The following is an 18,051-nucleotide window of genomic DNA, read 5'->3' as shown; positions in this document are numbered from 1 at the left end:
ATTTTGTGTAGATATTTTTTGAAACCTGTGCGAGTCGAGTGGAATTTAATATTAGAGAGACGAGCAGAGTAGAGAGAAAATGGTCTGTGAAATACATGGGAAAATTGAGACTCTAATGCTTTTTGTTTGGAAAAATTTACATAACCATTGCCCCAAGATGTTTTATTTTTATTTGGTCTGACGTTTCATTTATTCATTGAGTGCGGTTTCAATGTTGTGTAAACAGCAGAATGCGCTTTATTTGTATTATTGAAAAAATTCAATTTACCGTTGTTAGTTGTTAATTAATAATTGAAAATTTTCTATTAAATGAAGAAAATTATTAATTAATTATTAACGTTCTATTATTAAATAAAAAATACTAATATGCTAAACAATAAATAAAAATTTTAATAAATGTTTTGTTACAAAAAATATATTTAATAAATTCATATTTATTTTAAATTGAATTTATTTAGAGCATTTTATTTATTTTACAACTATTTTTAGTTTCAATTCATATTAAGAATCTTATTAAAATATTTTTATTTAATAAATATAAATAAAACTAGACCAAGTTATTTTTATATAATACAGGCAAACTCTAAAAAGTTTTATACTCTTTGCTGATTCATCCTGACAAGATATAAATTTTTTTTACTTAATTTTATTATACCATATCGTTATATACAAAATACATAATTAACCTTTATATTACTTGAAAAATAATACACGCAAGCTGTATTTCGTTTTACAGGACTTTTCTTACATAAAATTATTCCACATAAATTGTGTAATTATGGACTGCACAAAAAGAAAATGATTTTCAGATGGTTACAAATTTCCTAAAGCTGTCAATTCTAGAAACACAAAATTGACATAAATATTTAAAACGCTGCATGTTTAACATTTTGCCAATTATTTTTGTGTAATTACCAAAATATTTTTCACATTTTATTATTTTCCAAATCAATAGGCGACTTTCATTTTATACGCGTGCTAATTACCGTGATTAGAATTCGTGGAATCGTGTCGTTCGTTTTACTGCTGGCAAAAAGCAGTCAGGCTCATCTCATCTCGCTTGGAGTATAATTCGCCGGCTAAATAATTATTACTCCGCGGCGGCTGCGGGACCCCCGCGGAGGAAAAAAGTTGAGAGAGCAACAGGAGGAAAAAGCCGCAAGATATCGCATGTTGTTGGGTTAGTCAGAGAGGCAACCAGCGATTCCGAGTTTCGTTCTCCAGAGCGCACACCATCATTACGTGCAGCCCTCGCGGTCTCGCGGCTTTTCTCTTCCGCCAGTCAGTCGACGCCGGCATGGCGCACGAGACGGACGTGTGTGAAAAAATTTTCGACGCCATTCGCAATGCAGATTTGCCGGCAGCCAAGCAGCTCCTTGCAAAAGGTATATTATATTGTATGCAAATTTGAAATTATTATCATTTTCCATTGAGTGTCTTGATCAAAAGTTAAAAGCGAAGTGTGTAAACTTACGCTTGAGGCCGCTTTTGTATATAGTTTTTCCTTATTACCTCTCGGCTGGAAATTCCCACACATTCATCTATAGTATATTATGATTAAATCAAATTTAAGAAATAAAAAATAAAAATAATAAGAAATGCTCTCGAACTAAATTTTAAATTTATAATCTATGAATCCTGAAATAAATGTAAAATTATTATTTTCATCCCAGAAAGGAACACTCCCCTGACATTCTTAATTCAAAGAGAAAATAATTCACCGAAACAGCTGTCCTAACCAGAAGTGCGGCAGATTTGCCTTTTTTCAAATAAGGGTGTCTTGGGTTTTCCAGATACTTTTTATTTTAGAAATATTGGCAATAGCAAGTAGCTTATCAGTTGTGGTCTGACGTGCTGATTTGCAATTCAACCCCTGAAAGTGCGAAGTAGTTCTTTTTGAATTTTCCTTTTTCGAATAAATTATTTAACTTTTAGTGGCATAGAAAAGAACCCAGGGTGTTTTATATTTACTATATCATTATTTATTATTTGCATTATTTTTACAATAATATGAAAATGATAAATCTTTTGAGCTAAATCCTGGGAATTTCAATTAGCAGAATATATTATACTTTATTTACTCGATCATCATGTCTGCAAAATGACAATAAATGTAAGGACATTTAAACAAATCAAATTGATTAAAAAAGATACAGCTATTCAAGTGTTGCCTTAAAATTCTGCTGATATAATTTTTTATATTTTATCAATTTTTCAATTTATTATTTTAATATTTTAATGCAATTTAATTTTTTTAAACAAGCGAAAAAAATAAATAGATTTAAAAAAACCTTGTTTGTGGTTGTGTGAAAATTTATTTTCTGGGAATAAATCCTGTTGTGAAATTTTGAACAAATTATTTATAAAAAATACAAAAATACTATTTGAATAATTTATTGACTCATACGTTTACATAATTATGTATGTAGAATTGCTTGGCCAACAAAAAGCTCTGTTGAAACTGACCGGAACGGAAGCAATTATCATTTCCCTTCAGCGTTTTGCTTGAAGAAATATTTTATCAACACCAGACCGCCGTCGCTGCAAACACGACCGTCGTAATGTACATTAACATTGCGTTCCACTGTCCGACACCAAACTACGATTATTACTACCACAACCCGCATAAAACTCCACAATGCTAGTATACACAGCTGTGTATTATTTAATTGATGCGACCAAATTTATGCGTCGCCCGCGCAGCACTTTTGACTAATTGAAAAACCAACACACAGGATGCGTGTCTCTCTATCCGTCCGGTCGCTTTCCTCAAATAATATGTGTCACATCCATCTTAATAATACTTAATTATGGATGATGATTGACTTGACGATAATGAAGGCCGTGTGGTCAGCAAGGAACACGTGCGTCATGTAAACTGCAACATCGAGCATCCCTACTTCCGAATGAAGTCACCAAACAAAAATCAAATTTAAAAAAGGCGAGATTTGATCTGCCTTGATCCTGCTGCCAATTTAATTATCTCGATCGTGCTTGTTTATGCGTGTTTGTTTATTTTTGTTGACGTTTTTTATTTCAACAACTGGTGCGTGTGGTTCGCTACTCCGGGATTTGATAAGAGTGCTCGGAGAAGTCGCATGCGAGTTTATTGCTTTACTGCCGGCCGGCTGAGCAGAAACACATTTTGCCTCATCACTTGAGATGCTTCGTTGCGTAAAATGGAATTCTGCAGAATGACGAATTGTCTTTCAGAACAGATGTTTTGGATTGGTGGAAATGTTAAATGGATAAATTGGACCTATTAAAAAATGGAATGGAGGAAACTATTTTTGTTCATAATTTACATTATAAAATCAAATGAAAATTACATAAGTTTAATGAGGGGGAAACACGCGCTGTATTTTTTTTTTATTAAAATTATAAAAATTAAAACTGTGGCTGTCTCTTGTCTCCTGGAGTGCTCCTTCAAATAATTTTCACTTGGCAGCATAAATAAAAAATTGTGCACTTAAAAGAAGTCACTTCTTTCTTTTTTTTTAATTTTATATTAATTTTAAATTTTTTTCTTTTTTGCAGTAAGTGCGTTGATTACACAAAAATTGTAATAAAACTGTATCCCAAATGATTTTGAGAGTCTACATTAATCTTTCAGTGTTAAAATTAATCAAATAATTAGATTTACCAAAAAATTAAATGCAACTTATTTATAACTTGAAATAACGTTATTAAGAGGGAAATTTAAAAAAAGCTTATAAATCACAAAATTAAAAATAAATGAAAAAAATTAAAACTAATTATTAGTCATAAGTGTACTATGTTATTACAACGGCTACTTCATTTTTCTGTTAATTATAATCCTTTTTGACTGATACAATGACCTGAAATTTATTAACTAATTTTGTTGATGTTTAATGAGACGATATTGCAATAATTCCAACAAAACATATAATAAAAATCTATTGATTCACAGCGCAAGGGGTCAACCTGGAGGCCAACTGGCCAGCCGGCGACCCTCCACTCGTCCTGGCGGCCAAACACACCCGCGACCCGAGTCTATTGACTTGTTTGCTGGCGGCCAATTGCGACAAGGACGCTCGTTCGGCCACCGGCGAGACGGCCCTGCACTGCATCGTGGGTCACTGGGATGACCCGGCAGAGGCCGTCAAGGTGCTCATTTCGGCAGGGTGCTCGGCTAACTTGGCTGACCAGCTCAGGAAGCAGATGCCGCTCCATGTTCTTAGTAGAAGATGTTCTCAATCAAAAAAGACTTCTTTTGGGTAAGATTAAAATAAAATTTAGTTTATATCTATATTGTCAATATGCAATAAAGGGGCCTGATTTTTTTTTTAAATTTAAAACAAGAAAGGTCAGTGTTAGGCTGACAACAAATAAAGACCTTTTCACAAAAAATTTTGATAATAATTTATTAATTTTTTTAATTATTATTATGACTAATAAAAGTGAGAATTCAGATCGTTAATCATTAAAAATACATAATCTTGATATTTATTTATTACAGGATACAAAAAATTTATTGAATAAAGAGATAAAGTTTTCTTATACAAATCTATTTTTACAGTGGTTCGAGTCCAACAAAAATAATGCCATCGTTATCAACCTCTCTTGAGATTCTCGCCAAAGTTAGCGACGTCAATTGTGAGGACCACACAAAGAAAACGCCCTTGCACGTGCTTGTTAAAGCAAATTGCAATATCAGCGAACCTTTCCTAGTACTTGCAACAATCAATGAAATTGTAAACTTTGTGTAACTAAATTTTATTTCTTTCAGACCCTCTTGGCCCACGGATCTCAGTTGGAAAAGCAGAACGAGCAAGGCGAAACGCCGCTGATAGAAGCGCTTGAGAGCGGCTCACTTTTTGCGGCTGAGCTTCTGCTGGAAGAGGCGGCAAAAATGCAGGCAGATGATCATCAGTGGCTCTGCTGCTCGACTGTTTACAGAGAAACGGCTCTTCACGTTGCTGCCCGGAAAGGATTGACGAATATTGTTTCTTCCATTCTGTCTCTTAAAAGCTCGGCCAGTTTGACGCAGGCCGAAGACCTAAATGGCGACACTGCGCTTCATTTGGCGGCAGGAAGGTAAAAAAATCTTTTTTTTTTCAAAAACCCCAGGAAGAAAAATTCAAGTTTGATGATCCAGCATTGTTTAATCAATGTTTTATTCGCCTTAAAATTAAAATCTAAATTACTTTCCTACTTAGATTGTCAACAAATTTTAACTTTTTCAAAACCGTTCTTTAAATCATGTAATATGTAATTTATTATTTATTGGTTAACTTTAAAATTAAATCTATGTTAAAAAATCAATCTATTTTTTTCTGTAGATATTAAAAAAAGCCAACAGCAAGAATTGCAGACGAAATCTTCAAGGCACTTTTTTTTTTTAATCGGCCACACTTTTGGCAAGGGTCAACCGATTTGAATGAAATTTGGCAGGTCGGTTGCTCTTAGGGTTTAAACAAATAGTTTAGAAGGATTTTTTAAAATTCTCAAAATTGCCTATTTTACAGGGGCTCAAAGTTGCTGATTTTGAAAAATGGCGTTTTCAAAAATCGAAAATATCTCAGCTCCTGTTGCAGATAGCGCATAAGTTTATATAAGCAAAATTGTAGGGAATTAGACGCCCTACAACTTTGCTATAGTGACCAAGGTCGTAGGTCAAACCTGAAGGTCATTTATTTTTTGCTCATTATTTTCAGGCTCTACCAAAGTACCAAGGCAATAAATTTTTTTGATTCCAAAATAGCCAAAAGTTGCTCCAGTTAGTAATAAACAACATATCAAAATTTGGTGAGACTTATTTTTTTCGTTTTTGAGATATTCCGGATCAAAGGGCAAAAAACGTGGTTTTCCGAGCGTTTTTTGTGCAAACTTTATTTTAAAGCTCTATAACTTTTTTCCTGTTAGAGTTAGGATTAAATGTATTATGACAAAAAATAATTGCCTTTAATTTTTCTTGCAGGTCATGTATCACACATGGTGATCAGGTCACAAAAGGGCATTGACCCCATGGTGACCTGTGACCTTTTTGAATTTTTTTGCGTGTGTGACACATGGATGGAAAGAGGATGTCAGCAGGAGCATTTTAGTACCCGGATTTTTGTTCTAGCATCAACAGATGTGAAGTTACATCTATTTTTAAATAATTTATTCGTCGGATTCCAATTTTTGCTGTACAAAATCTATGATAACTTCACTTGTAATGATGATAGAACAAAAATCCGGGTACCAAAATGCTCCTGCTGACATCCTCTTTCCATCCATGTGTCACACACGCAAAAAAATTCAAAAAGGTCACAGGTCACCATGGGGTCAATGCCCTTTTGTGACCTGATCACCATGTGTGATACATGACCTGCAAGAAAAATTAAAGGCAATTATTTTTTGTCATAATACATTTAATCCTAACTCTAACAGGAAAAAAGTTATAGAGCTTTAAAATAAAGTTTGCACAAAAAACGCTCGGAAAACCACGTTTTTTGCCCTTTGATCCGGAATATCTCAAAAACGAAAAAAATAAGTCTCACCAAATTTTGATATGTTGTTTATTACTAACTGGAGCAACTTTTGGCTATTTTGGAATCAAAAAAATTTATTGCCTTGGTACTTTGGTAGAGCCTGAAAATAATGAGCAAAAAATAAATGACCTTCAGGTTTGACCTACGACCTTGGTCACTATAGCAAAGTTGTAGGGCGTCTAATTCCCTACAATTTTGCTTATATAAACTTATGCGCTATCTGCAACAGGAGCTGAGATATTTTCGATTTTTGAAAACGCCATTTTTCAAAATCAGCAACTTTGAGCCCCTGTAAAATAGGCAATTTTGAGAATTTTAAAAAATCCTTCTAAACTATTTGTTTACACCCTAAGAGCAACCGACCTGCCAAATTTCATTCAAATCGGTTGACCCTTGCCAAAAGTGTGGCCGATTAAAAAAAAAAGTGCCTCAAAAATAACTTAATTAAATATTTGAAATTTTGTGACAACTTCAATTATTACCAACGATGTCGGGCGTTTTAGCAGACATGTGCTAGTTGTAAACCCTTTCTTCTCTTTTTTTCCACCATAAAATTCGTTTATTGACCAAGAAGAATAAATAATAATAATTTTTTTTAACTTTAGGGGTCACTTGGAAGTGGTGGAAAAGCTACTGGCCACCGAATCAGTGGAGGTGAACGCTAGAAACAAAAAGGGACTGGCGCCCCTGCATGTTGCTGTAGAAAGTGGTTTTATTCACGTGGTCAAAGCGCTGCTTCAAAAACCCACGTGCGATGTAACAGCTCGCACCACCGATGAGCGAAGGTCTTCGCCCGTGGACTTAGCACAACAGGAGTACCGCAGACGGTCGCAACCTGAAATGACTCTAATCCTAGTTCAAGAAGCTGAGAGAAGACAGAACACGATGCATGCCATCGGTTAAGCAACGATCAAAATTTCTACAAAACTGCATTTATTTAATTTGTACAAATGTCAAATTGTGTGATAGGAGAACGAGAATCAAAGTTTTCAAAGAATAAATAAATATTTATTAATGCATTTTTGCTTGTTATAAGAACACTGATGCCTTTTGATTTTGATAAAGTTTTGGTAGATATTTAAATAATAAGTGATTGATTTTTGTAATCTTTTTAATAAATAAATAATTTGAAAAAACTAGCTTTACAAATTATTTACCTAATTATGGACATTAAATGAAAAAAATTTGACAAATTTCACTTTCAGCGAATAATAAATTTAAATTGACAAATTGAAACAAATTCTCAATATTTTATAAGGTGCAATAGGTGCAGGTTTGCAGAACAAAAAGGAAAATTAATATATGAGACTCAGTTCTTTTAATTTTATTGACCAGCTTGAATAGATTTTATAATTTAAGTACTGTGATTTAAATTAAAATATTATTTAGCACAAATTCTGCAATTGTAAAAATTAAAATATCACGCCCTAATATTTTGGGCTTTAATTTCACATTTTAAATAGCTTAAAGGAGATCATCAAACAGGTATTCAAATTTCTTTAATACTTAGAGTTTTGGGGTCAGGTCCTTACCAGACTGGGAGGAGTCTCGTGAAAAAGACTCATTCCTCATCCGTTCCAGCTTCTTCTCCAGAGCATCTTGAGCTGCTTGAACCATGCTGGAGCTTGGGGGGAAATCCCTGTAGAATTTCTGCATAGACGGAGACTCTGGCGGAATGCTGCTTTGTGAAGTTGAGCGTTTCTTTTGTTTTGTCTTCTGCTCCATGAAGTCCTTGAAGGTCATGCTGCACCTGAACTCTGGCGTCCCTTGCATCGCGAACCGGTGGCCCTGGACAGGTGTGGTGTTTATCTCCTCCATCATTTGACTTCCATTCCTAGACTCGGCTTCGTTTATGTCAAAGTTCAAAGCCTTGACTGAGGTGGACATAATGGGCATTGAAAATGAAGCAGATCCGTAGCTGAAACTTGTCACAACACTTTTGTCCCCTGAGGTTTTATCTAGGTTGATTCGTTTCATGGTATCTTTCAACAGGTTGTCCAAAGAAAAACGGTGATTTTGTTTACCCTGAAGGTCTATTTTGGAGGGATGAATAGGAGATTGAACAGTGCCAATTATCTCAATGTCGTTAGGCTGCTCAACAGCAACAGTTAATTCAGAATTCTCTGCAGCATTCAAGAAATTTTCATTTTCCTCCTCTGCCCTGTCATTGCAAACTCGGGGAGTTTTCTCTTTGACATAAGTTTCAATCACGCTGTTTCGTTGAAAACGAATGAAATACTCCTCAATTTTCCTTGTTTTCATTTTTACAGGTGATGAAGATCTGCCTTGACTTTGGGTTGATTTTTCTGGTGTAACTTCAGAAGGTGTTTTCCAAGGGATTGGAGTGCTAATCAATTTGCTGGGTGAAACAAATTCCATAACCTGCTGGCGCTTGGCTTTTGGCACTGTCGGTGGATTCAATCCAGCATCCTGAGCACTCCTCCTGAAATGGGACTGGGGTGTTGAAAAATCTTTAGACAATCTCCTTATAGCTGGTGCTTGCTTTGGCATGTTTGTGCTGACAGGTGTGCCGGTCAGGTCTAGAGTCTCAAGGCTACACGACGATGAAGGAGTAAAGTCTTGCCGTCTCTTCAGAATTCCAACAAGGGCAGTTCGGCTGAATTGAGAATCTTTACTGCTCGCGGGAGTCAGCGGAACTCCTGAATTTAACTTTCGAGTCTCACTGCTAGCTTCAATTTCAACTGGAGTGAGGTTAATTGTCACATTTTTAGGTATTCTTGGGGCATTGGGGGTCCTTAAGGCTGCTTCTTCAGCTCTGTAAGTGTTCACTGGAGTGCCAACCTCATTGTTTGAGGATATCGGAGTTTTTTCTACCATTGGTATATCATTCGCACTGCAAGGCTCTGACGTCTCATTATGGTCTGGAATATCCATTAGCTTTTCTGTGCCACCAACAGAGCCTGGAGGCTTTGCAGCAACAGGAACGATCTCTTGATGGTGAGCAGTCATTTCTCCCTCTTGCTCAAATTCCCTTATGATCGGGGACAAAACTCTTCTATTAGTTTGCCTGTTTTGTGGAGTTGACAGTGGCGTGTTCATCATCAAAGTTTCCTCTTGCCAGTTAGAATGCTGCTCTTTGAATTTTCTTGTTAGCGCTGCATTCATTTCCATCGCCAAGGTCCGGTTGTCAACATACTTCTTAGAGATGGCTTTCAGCATGCAGCGGAATGTTTGGTACATCATGGTTCCTTGCTCACCGTTCTCAACAGAGGGAAGAGGCTGAAATTTTTAATTGTTATTTTTAAAAATTAATTATCTTTTGCAAGTGCCTATCATTTGTAAAAATAAAATATAGGCATTAAGCAAAAGCTATTAAAAAATCATGCATAACCTTTCTGGCGGCAATCAACTTGTCCAAAATAGAACCAGCATTCTTGGTCACTTTCTTAGGCACGTGAGACACTCTGGCGAGCCTCAGTCCGTACCTCTCAATTTTCATTACACCTGGACCGACTTTGTGTGTGTATTGGATCCACTTCTCATTACCTCCATCATGACTTGAGCCATCTTTGGAATCAGTTTCCATCTCAATTGCCTCTAAGCAGAGGCTGCAATACAAATTAATATTATATTATTTTCCAATATATCTTAAATAATAAATTTAATATTACTTTTGGATGTTTGAGTAAATGTTCTGAAGTCTTGTCAAGAACAAAAAGTGCGTTGTGAAGAAGGTGAAAGCAGGGCTTCTCAACAACCATTCACAAATTCCCCAGGCGATTGACATGCCTTCCTCGGAGCTTGTTCCCCTGCACAGCTCATCAATGATAATGAGTGATGAAGGTGTCATTTGCTGGAGAATGTAGTTCATTTCTCGCATCTGAATATTAAGTGAGTTAATTTAATGGAAATATTTTAATTGATTGACACACCTCAACAACAAAAGTTGAGGCATTGCCTTCAATGCTGTCTTCAAAGCCGATGCGAGAAAAAATTCGGTCTGTGATGCGAAACTCAGCAGCTTCTGCCGAAACGAAACAACCAATCTGTAAAATTTTTTAAGTTGTAACAAAAAATTTAAGTGCTCAAATTTTTTAAGATTACTTGGGCCATGATCTGCAACAGTGCTACTTGACGAATGTAAATGCTTTTGCCTGCCATGTTTGGTCCTGTTACGATGTGGAAGTTATTTTCTTCACTAGCTTCCTGTAAGTGAAAATTGTTAAAAAAAATTCTGAACTCAATATTCCATTCACAATGTCATTTGGAACTGGTTCTGCATAGCTCATGCGGTTTAAGATTGGGTGTCTTCCTGCCTTCACAACCATTTTGTTGCCAAACTCTGGTTTTATGAATCCAGGCAGGGAACTCAGTGTTGCAAGAGACACAATTAGGTCAATCTCAGAAATTGCTTCGCACATTTGATAAAGGCATCCAGCATGCTGTCGGACTTCAGCCAGAAGCTCCGCAAGGGCTCTATTGGATATAGATTACCTTTAAAATTTTCAGCCTCCAAATAAAAAGTCAGCTTCTTAATCTTAACCCGCTTTTAAGAAATTGAATTTTTTTAAATTTATTACTTACAAAGCACTCATTGTTTGAATTTCTTTCAGCATTTCCTTGCAGCGAACATCCAACTTGATCAAAGCCTCGGTTGTCATAGTAAATGTGCTTCTAGTTTTATTGACCTGAAAAAAAGTAAAATTACCAGAATTGTTATGTCAATAGCAAAAATTTTAAGATATTACCTGAATGAAAATTTCAGGCAATTCTTTTTCTTTCCATTTGTTGTTTTGACCGCCCACAGGCATTTGCAAATGAAACCCTTTCATGGTGTTGTGACCGACCCTCAGAGGCAGGCCATGCTCTGCAGAGTAGTCTTGGACAAGGTCTTCACATTGAAAAATTTAGTTATTAGATCGGCACAACAGTTAACGTAAAAATGTAAAAATAATAATATACGTGTGATCTCGTCAACCAATTCACAGTAAGTTCTTCTGGCCAGGTCAAGGAGGACGTTGACTTCACTTTTGATGGCAAAACATCTTTGAATGCAAGAGGCGCTGTAGCCCTTTACACTTTTGGCATCATCATGAAGCACTTTTTTCAAAACTTCTTGGATATCAGTGAGAGCATCAGCCTTGATTTGCTAATTTATTTTTAGAAAAAAAAAATTAATAATTTATTTTCCTGTACAAATACAATTTCTTACGTTGTGTAGAGTTTGAAAGAAAGCATGCTCTGTTAGCCTCAAAGTTTCTTGAAGAACTGGCAAATTATCAAGACAGCTTTTCAACAGCAGGGCATAATTGATTTGATACTCGATGCTTTTTTCATTCCTGTCAGCAGTTGTTGGAAGCATCATGCTCAGTGCCAAAAGTTTTTCTGCGTCCGCAAATTTGGGAAGGATGCACTAATTGATCAAATAAACGCAAATTAGTTCAGTTAAAAATTGAATTTGAGTAAATGTATATATTACTTGGAAGGCGCGGAATACAGCTGGATTGTCGACCAACTCTTGAATGCATTCCTGTCTCTGAATAATACCTTCAATTTTGCAAGGTGGCTGCATGATTGTTGCCCTCAAAAGTCTGTAGCCTCCAATAGTAAATGTGTGGTTCAGAACGCCAAGTAAGGAAGACTGCTTAATATTAGCTCCTCCTGGCTTGATTGAACGCACCAACTCCAATCTTTTAGCGGTTTCAGCATCTAAATTTAAGCTCAGCATTAAATTCAAAATAAATTTAAATTAAATTTAATTACCAATTAGCATTGTATTTTGAGATCCTTGGTACTGGATGCTGAGAGACTTTGGCGCAAACATGATGTTCTGGAGAAACTCAACATATTTCAGCAGTGCAGAAGCAGCAGACAAAGCAAAGAACCTAAAACAAATTTATGATGAATAAAATTAAATAATAAACTGACTTGTGCATACTTGTTTTGCACAACAATTTCCAAGCTGGCCATTTCTGGCACACAAAACTTTTTTATAGATTCCAATCCTTGGACGTCACTAAAGTGTCTTCTTTGCACGGTCGTGATTGTGATGTTGGGATACTGTTCTCTGATGCAGTCGAAAAGTTTTGTATTGCTGCTACCATCACAAAATGTATTTGGAAGAAGAATCTAAAAATTTTTTGATTAAATTTTAAAATATAGGGTGTCCCAATTAAGTACCTCAACAGGACTGAACATGTTGATTTTAGCAATGGTTTTGCTATAAGTCTGGCAGTCACTGATTTGGCTCACAATCAAATTGGGTCTGTAAACATCAATTGCTGCTATGCCAACTTCACCTCTAGCTTTGCCTCGTCCTTCAGTTAAAGCTTCAATGCAAATAATTAAAAAAAGTTACAAAGAATTTGGAGAAAAACCAACCGACAATGCATTTTGTCTCGAGGGTGTTGCTGCCACTGCAGGCAGAGGTTGGTGTCCTTGGTGATCTTGACGGTGTACGGTTCCCAGAAGTCCCAGAACGTGAATGCGTCGAATTTGACAAGGCACTGGAAGTCTGAGGCCTTAAAAGAATTTCATTGAGTTATGCTAGAGTTATGCTAGATATTTTATTCAATAAAATTATTACCCAAGAAACGCTGAGTTTTTTAAGGCGGATCTGCTTCTGGCACTATTGAATTGGACGCTGTTTGTCCCAGCAACCACAAGGGCTTTGATCCCTGAACTTTGTCCTTTTCCATTGCCAAGGTTATTGGCGTTTCTCAACCAGTTGTTGCCAAATACAGAATCGTTGCGAACTCGAAAATTCACCGATTTGGGGTTGACTGAAAATTAGACGGAAAAAAGAGATTTATGTATGTATAAAGGAAGGGAGAACAGTACATATTATGTATGTACTTTCTTTTATTTAATTCTCAATGCCCAATCTCAATGTTGGATTTATGTAAAAAATAGTACAAGAACTTCAATAAATACGCAATACATACTAGGACAGTCTCTCTTTGCTGCGTTCACATGAAATCCACCAGAATTTTTCTGCTTGCCAAATATTTGGTCACTTCGCACAGCGTTCATTGTTTCCTAACTGTCATCAGATCATCCTCTTTTACAATCGCTGATTAATATGTACTGAGAGAAGAAAATTTAACAAACTTACATTTGATCTTGAGCAACCTCTTGAGCTGCTTTAATTGAGATCAGAAGTGTCCTGGTCAAGGGTGAAGCCTGGAGATGGCAAAAACGATTAACAGAAAGACGATCCTTCTTGTCAACAAAAGCAGTGTCTTTTTGTGTTCGGGGTTCGCCCTCCTCCTCGCTGGCTCGCTGCCTTCCCGCTAAGCTGGTCGTAGTTAACTAGACTCCCGCTAGGTGGCCAACGTCTCTTGAATGCGGTAGTTGGTAAACAACCGTAGAGCTGGGACAACGCCTAAATTTGAGAAATTCTGCATTCTTTAATTAATTTTTAAGCTGCATGTTGAGTTGGAGTTTGAGTTTTATCTGCAATAATCACTTTATAAGTTTGTCTTATTTTTGAAGGTAAAAATTGTATAACTATGTTATCTAAATATTTGTTTATTGTTTAATCAAAATTTGACGGGGCGTTTCAATATTGGCCCGAAATTGAAAATTAATTTAATTTTTATTGTTGATGCGCTTGCATGACGTGAGATAGAAAAATGTTGTATACAAAAGTTCAACTTAAATCCTGATTCATTACGTATTTTCTTACCTCGGCTAAATTGCATGTTATGTAGATTGTTTTATCATATTTTGCAATTCAAATGTCCTAAATGTGTGTGACACACATAATTTAAAATCATTTCAGTTTTGATCCCTCTTTTCTGAATTAAATTATTTTGTTATATAAAATGTATTTTTTTTTTTAATATTAATTAATGTATTCATTTGCAGGAGCATACAAAATGGAATACAGATCTTACGGAGGCAAAGCGCCTAGCGTGCGGAGTATGGCGCCGTCAATTTACTCCCATCATTCCAGAGTGACCACCAGGTCATCTGCCAACCTCAGGTCAACGCACTCAATGCGATCAGTTGTCATCCCGTGGTACAGGAAACCAATTTTGCAAGATGCAGTCGTCCTCGACATTCAGCGTGCCAGCTTGATCACAGGCTGTTATTCATTGGTACGTCCAAACCTTTCAATTTTCTGCCAGTTCTAAAATTTCTGTTTAGTTCTTGGGACTGTTCACCCTCTTCACGTCGGCCTTCGACATTTACTGTTTGGCCGAGGCAGCTCCTGGCTCGACGCACTACGGCTACTACATAATCTCATTCGAATTCGTCTACGTCGGAAACATGCACGGTAAATGCAATCAAATGAAATTTTCTAAGAAGTCCGATTTAATTTTATTTCTTACAGTTCGCAACAGCTTGGTGGTTTTTGCCTTGTTTTCCTTGATTGGGAGCATCGCTTTGATCGTAACCAGCATCATGTTGATAGTTGCTTTGAGAAAGGTAAAACTTTTATTCAGTTTCAGAATTAATTTTACTGATTTTGATTTTGTTTTCAAGGAATACGAAGGTCGGATGGTTCCCTGGCTGTACTGCATGTTTGCCTTTACTGCTTGGAGATTTTTCGCCTTTGTTTTCTCATCGATTGTCAATGACCTGTACTTCGGCTACAATTTATTCATGTGCCTGGCTTGGATCGTTTTCACTGTTGCCAGCGCTTACGGATGGGTGCTCGTGTACTCGCTGTACCTAGAACTGGCGGACCTCACCAAGCTTGAAGACTTGGCACACCTCAGGGTAACTTTAGTTGCTATATTTTCTTATAAAAGTAGTAAGCTTCCGAGAAGCTTTTTAAAAAGCATAACATAATAAGATTTAAATAATAAAAAAATTGGTTTTACAAATTTCAGTTATGATCATGAGCAGAAAATATTTTTTCTAAATTTTTGTTACGGCAAATTTATAAGTTTGCTTATTGTGTTTCTGCCTTTTGCCCTTAAAATAACCACAGACCAAAAACTGGTAAAACCCAGTAAAATGTTGTTTCCCAATAACAATAATTTCTTTGGCAATTCAACCCCATTTTTCACTTAACAATTAGTTTAATCTCTTTCTAAATTCAATAAACATTGTTTCAATTTCTTTATAATTATAAAGGCTATGTTATCTAAAAGATCTAAAGAAATATTAACATCAGTTCAAAAAAATTTGTGCTCTTCAAAATTATCAGCGCTCTCTAGTTACTTTTTCTTTTTATAAATCCATATTTATATAAATGCTCAAAAATATGTATTTATTTTTCAGATGGGTACTATGCAATCTCTTAATGCATCAATTGCCCACTCCATCGGCAACTCTCGTCCGACAACGCCTCACAGCACTATTTCAGCAACACCCATCAACTAAGCAGCTTGATCTCTGCAGCTAACGTCCCAGCTAACTTTTAGCAGAAAATTTCTCAGCGTCAATGATTTTTTTCATGCTCCTCAGATAAAAATGAATGCAAATTTGCTTTCGTTTTGTTATTTCCAAACACACTCAATGTGAGTGTAAAAGCATTTTAGTATTCTTCAAAGGACTTAATATTGTAGTGACAAGGTCGGCATTGTTGTTGCTGATGTAATATTTTCTAAGGCTCACTTGCTCAGTCAGAGCTATATTTTTATGGAAATTGACATTCCGTCCAACGAATACTGCTTCGTTTAGAAAGGATCCGTCCAATGAGCTTTTCTCTGTAATATAGGTATTGTCTAACATTTTACAATTTTTATAAACATAATGAGTATATCATAGTTTTTTGCCCGGTTGTTCTTTATCTGTAATGAAGAATGTGCAGTTTTGTTTTGAAAATTATACTTCACATTGCTTCAATATTTGTAAAATTCACTATTTTTGAATTCAGTTATTCAAATATTATTATGAAATTTTAAAATGATGTAAATCAAGGGAGTTGATTGAAATGGACAAATCTTATTGGCAGGGTATTGTAGTTTTAATTAAATGTAGAAATTGGCATCAACCTTTTGTTAAAAATAGAATAGTTATTTTGAATAAAAAAAGTAAAAAGAGAATGTTTACTTCAATGATAATAAACCTAAAATAATTTTCTAAAAAATTTTCCATGACTTCAAAGTATAGTACAACATAATACTCTAACCAATTCTCATCAAATATGAGTAAAAGGAAATTAGCCGCTATAGCCTATGACTAAAAAATTTATTTAGCTATATCAGAATATATAAGCTTTAAAAAGTAATAATCATTATCATATAGCTAAAATTTGTAAATCAATATGACTTGTAAATTCATCGTCTCAAACGTGAAAAGCTGGCAGTTTTGATCAAATGCAACCTGCATTACATGCGTGTCAAGGAATTGCAGTGATCGCAGTAAAAGAATTAAATTGGAGGCAATTGTGTTGACGAGCGTGTGGTGCTGGTTGCATAATTTTTATGTTTCACTCTCACTGCTTGCCATGATTATATTGCCATCCGCATTTTATTCGTTTGTTATAAACTATATGAAATAATGCTGATAACATAGCAGCTGGCGGATGCTTAGGTACACATGAAAATGAAACTAAGTTTTTGATTAAATGGAACTTCTAGAAAACGCAAAAAATGTTTGTAATAAATATAAACAACATGCAACAGATATTTAATAAGAGGCTCAAAGGCCCATGTTAGCAGAGAAAAGATTTTAAAATATTATCAGCAGATTTCAAGTCTTTCCTCTTTCATTAAATTAAGAGACTAGACTAATAATCAACAACATATTATTATTCTACTTTTTTCAACATGAAAACAAAAAGTTTATATCACAAAATAAAAATTTCGCAAAATTTAAAAAAAAAATCAATAAGTTTTTGGCCAATGCGGCCAATGTAGCTAAACCCTTATCAAAAACAGTCTTTTGAATCTTAATTGAATTGTATAACAAAACCGAAAATGATAATATTTTGTATGTTCTGTCGGTTGTGTTGCTTCTTTTCCTCACATGATGAATTCTGCTGTGGACATGTTTTTAAATTAAGTTCTAAATTAATATTTAATTCATCTAGATATAATATTGAAGTAAAACAATATATATAATATATGGTGTCGAAACATAATATTATAGCCGCTAAAATAATCATACCCGTTTTTAGCCATTGAATTTCATGCTCTAAAAAGTCGCACTCAAAAAAATTTTAATCCCTTTTCTTTGGTTAAAGAGAATTTAAATAATTAATAATAAAAAAACTAGCGACAAAATAACGTATTGAAAGAATTTGCACCAGCTTTGAGCTTTGTACATGTTGGGCATTTGGAGACCACATTTTGGTCTCTCATAGTGTCATTCAATTCATGCATGCAATCGCTAAAAGTTATAAAATATAATGCCTCACAATTGCTCACAATATTTGACGCCATCCTACCTCAAGAAAGAAGCCAATTTTTAACAGTCAATTAAATATCGTAATTTCAACCAATTTTCTGATTATTTTTTTTTTTACTATAATTTGAAACTAAACTGAGCTGGAATAAATCATGATATTATACTTAATATCTCGCGTATTGTTTTTTGTTCCTTTTATAGTTTGTTTTTGTACATTTAATTGAATTTGTGACAACGAAAGCTTTGTTATGAAAACAATAAAAATCACTGTGTCACATCCTAAATT

General features: G+C 35.1%; 3 protein-coding genes across 5 annotated transcripts; 2 read left to right on the top strand and 1 right to left on the bottom strand.

Moving 5' to 3' along the window:
- Positions 1 to 1,214: 1,214 nt before the first annotated feature.
- Positions 1,215 to 7,537, top strand: LOC132200283 (alpha-latrotoxin-Lhe1a-like). The gene is made up of 5 exons (XM_059625637.1): positions 1,215 to 1,385; positions 3,932 to 4,238; positions 4,541 to 4,691; positions 4,751 to 5,058; positions 7,103 to 7,537. Exons 1-5 carry the CDS (start codon positions 1,298 to 1,300, stop codon positions 7,398 to 7,400), a joined length of 1,152 nt encoding a protein of 383 aa, XP_059481620.1. The 5' UTR covers positions 1,215 to 1,297; the 3' UTR covers positions 7,401 to 7,537.
- A 268-nt stretch (positions 7,538 to 7,805) lies between these two features.
- LOC132201053 (mutS protein homolog 4-like) lies at positions 7,806 to 13,714 on the bottom strand. Of its 3 annotated transcripts, none has more exons than XM_059626927.1 (18): positions 13,573 to 13,714; positions 13,403 to 13,518; positions 13,045 to 13,240; positions 12,840 to 12,979; positions 12,639 to 12,787; positions 12,397 to 12,587; positions 12,222 to 12,343; positions 11,938 to 12,167; positions 11,671 to 11,871; positions 11,421 to 11,607; positions 11,207 to 11,349; positions 11,043 to 11,146; positions 10,715 to 10,934; positions 10,563 to 10,664; positions 10,391 to 10,504; positions 10,130 to 10,338; positions 9,850 to 10,066; positions 7,806 to 9,737 (listed from the first exon to the last, which is right to left on the bottom strand). In XM_059626927.1, the coding sequence occupies exons 2-18, from the start codon at positions 13,488 to 13,490 to the stop codon at positions 8,004 to 8,006; spliced, it is 4,347 nt and encodes a 1,448-aa protein (XP_059482910.1). In that variant the 5' UTR covers positions 13,491 to 13,518; positions 13,573 to 13,714; the 3' UTR covers positions 7,806 to 8,003. The 3 variants fall into 3 exon arrangements, with proteins under 3 accessions (XP_059482910.1, XP_059482911.1, XP_059482912.1); XM_059626928.1 differs by having other exon boundaries at positions 13,403 to 13,500; positions 13,573 to 13,708; XM_059626929.1 differs by having other exon boundaries at positions 11,445 to 11,607; positions 13,573 to 13,690.
- Positions 13,715 to 13,793: 79 nt separating this feature from the next.
- LOC132199977 (uncharacterized) lies at positions 13,794 to 16,459 on the top strand. Its single transcript, XM_059625111.1, has 6 exons — positions 13,794 to 13,952; positions 14,328 to 14,560; positions 14,610 to 14,739; positions 14,797 to 14,891; positions 14,949 to 15,185; positions 15,693 to 16,459. The coding sequence occupies exons 2-6, from the start codon at positions 14,339 to 14,341 to the stop codon at positions 15,792 to 15,794; spliced, it is 786 nt and encodes a 261-aa protein (XP_059481094.1). The 5' UTR covers positions 13,794 to 13,952; positions 14,328 to 14,338; the 3' UTR covers positions 15,795 to 16,459.
- The last annotated feature ends 1,592 nt before the right edge of the window (positions 16,460 to 18,051 follow it).

Source organism: Neocloeon triangulifer, unplaced genomic scaffold, assembly GCF_031216515.1.
Source record: "Neocloeon triangulifer isolate White Clay Creek 2 clone unplaced genomic scaffold, ASM3121651v1 ptg000014l, whole genome shotgun sequence".
Taxonomy (NCBI): domain Eukaryota; kingdom Metazoa; phylum Arthropoda; class Insecta; order Ephemeroptera; family Baetidae; genus Neocloeon; species Neocloeon triangulifer.
This window is presented reverse-complemented; position numbering and strand designations above follow the sequence as displayed.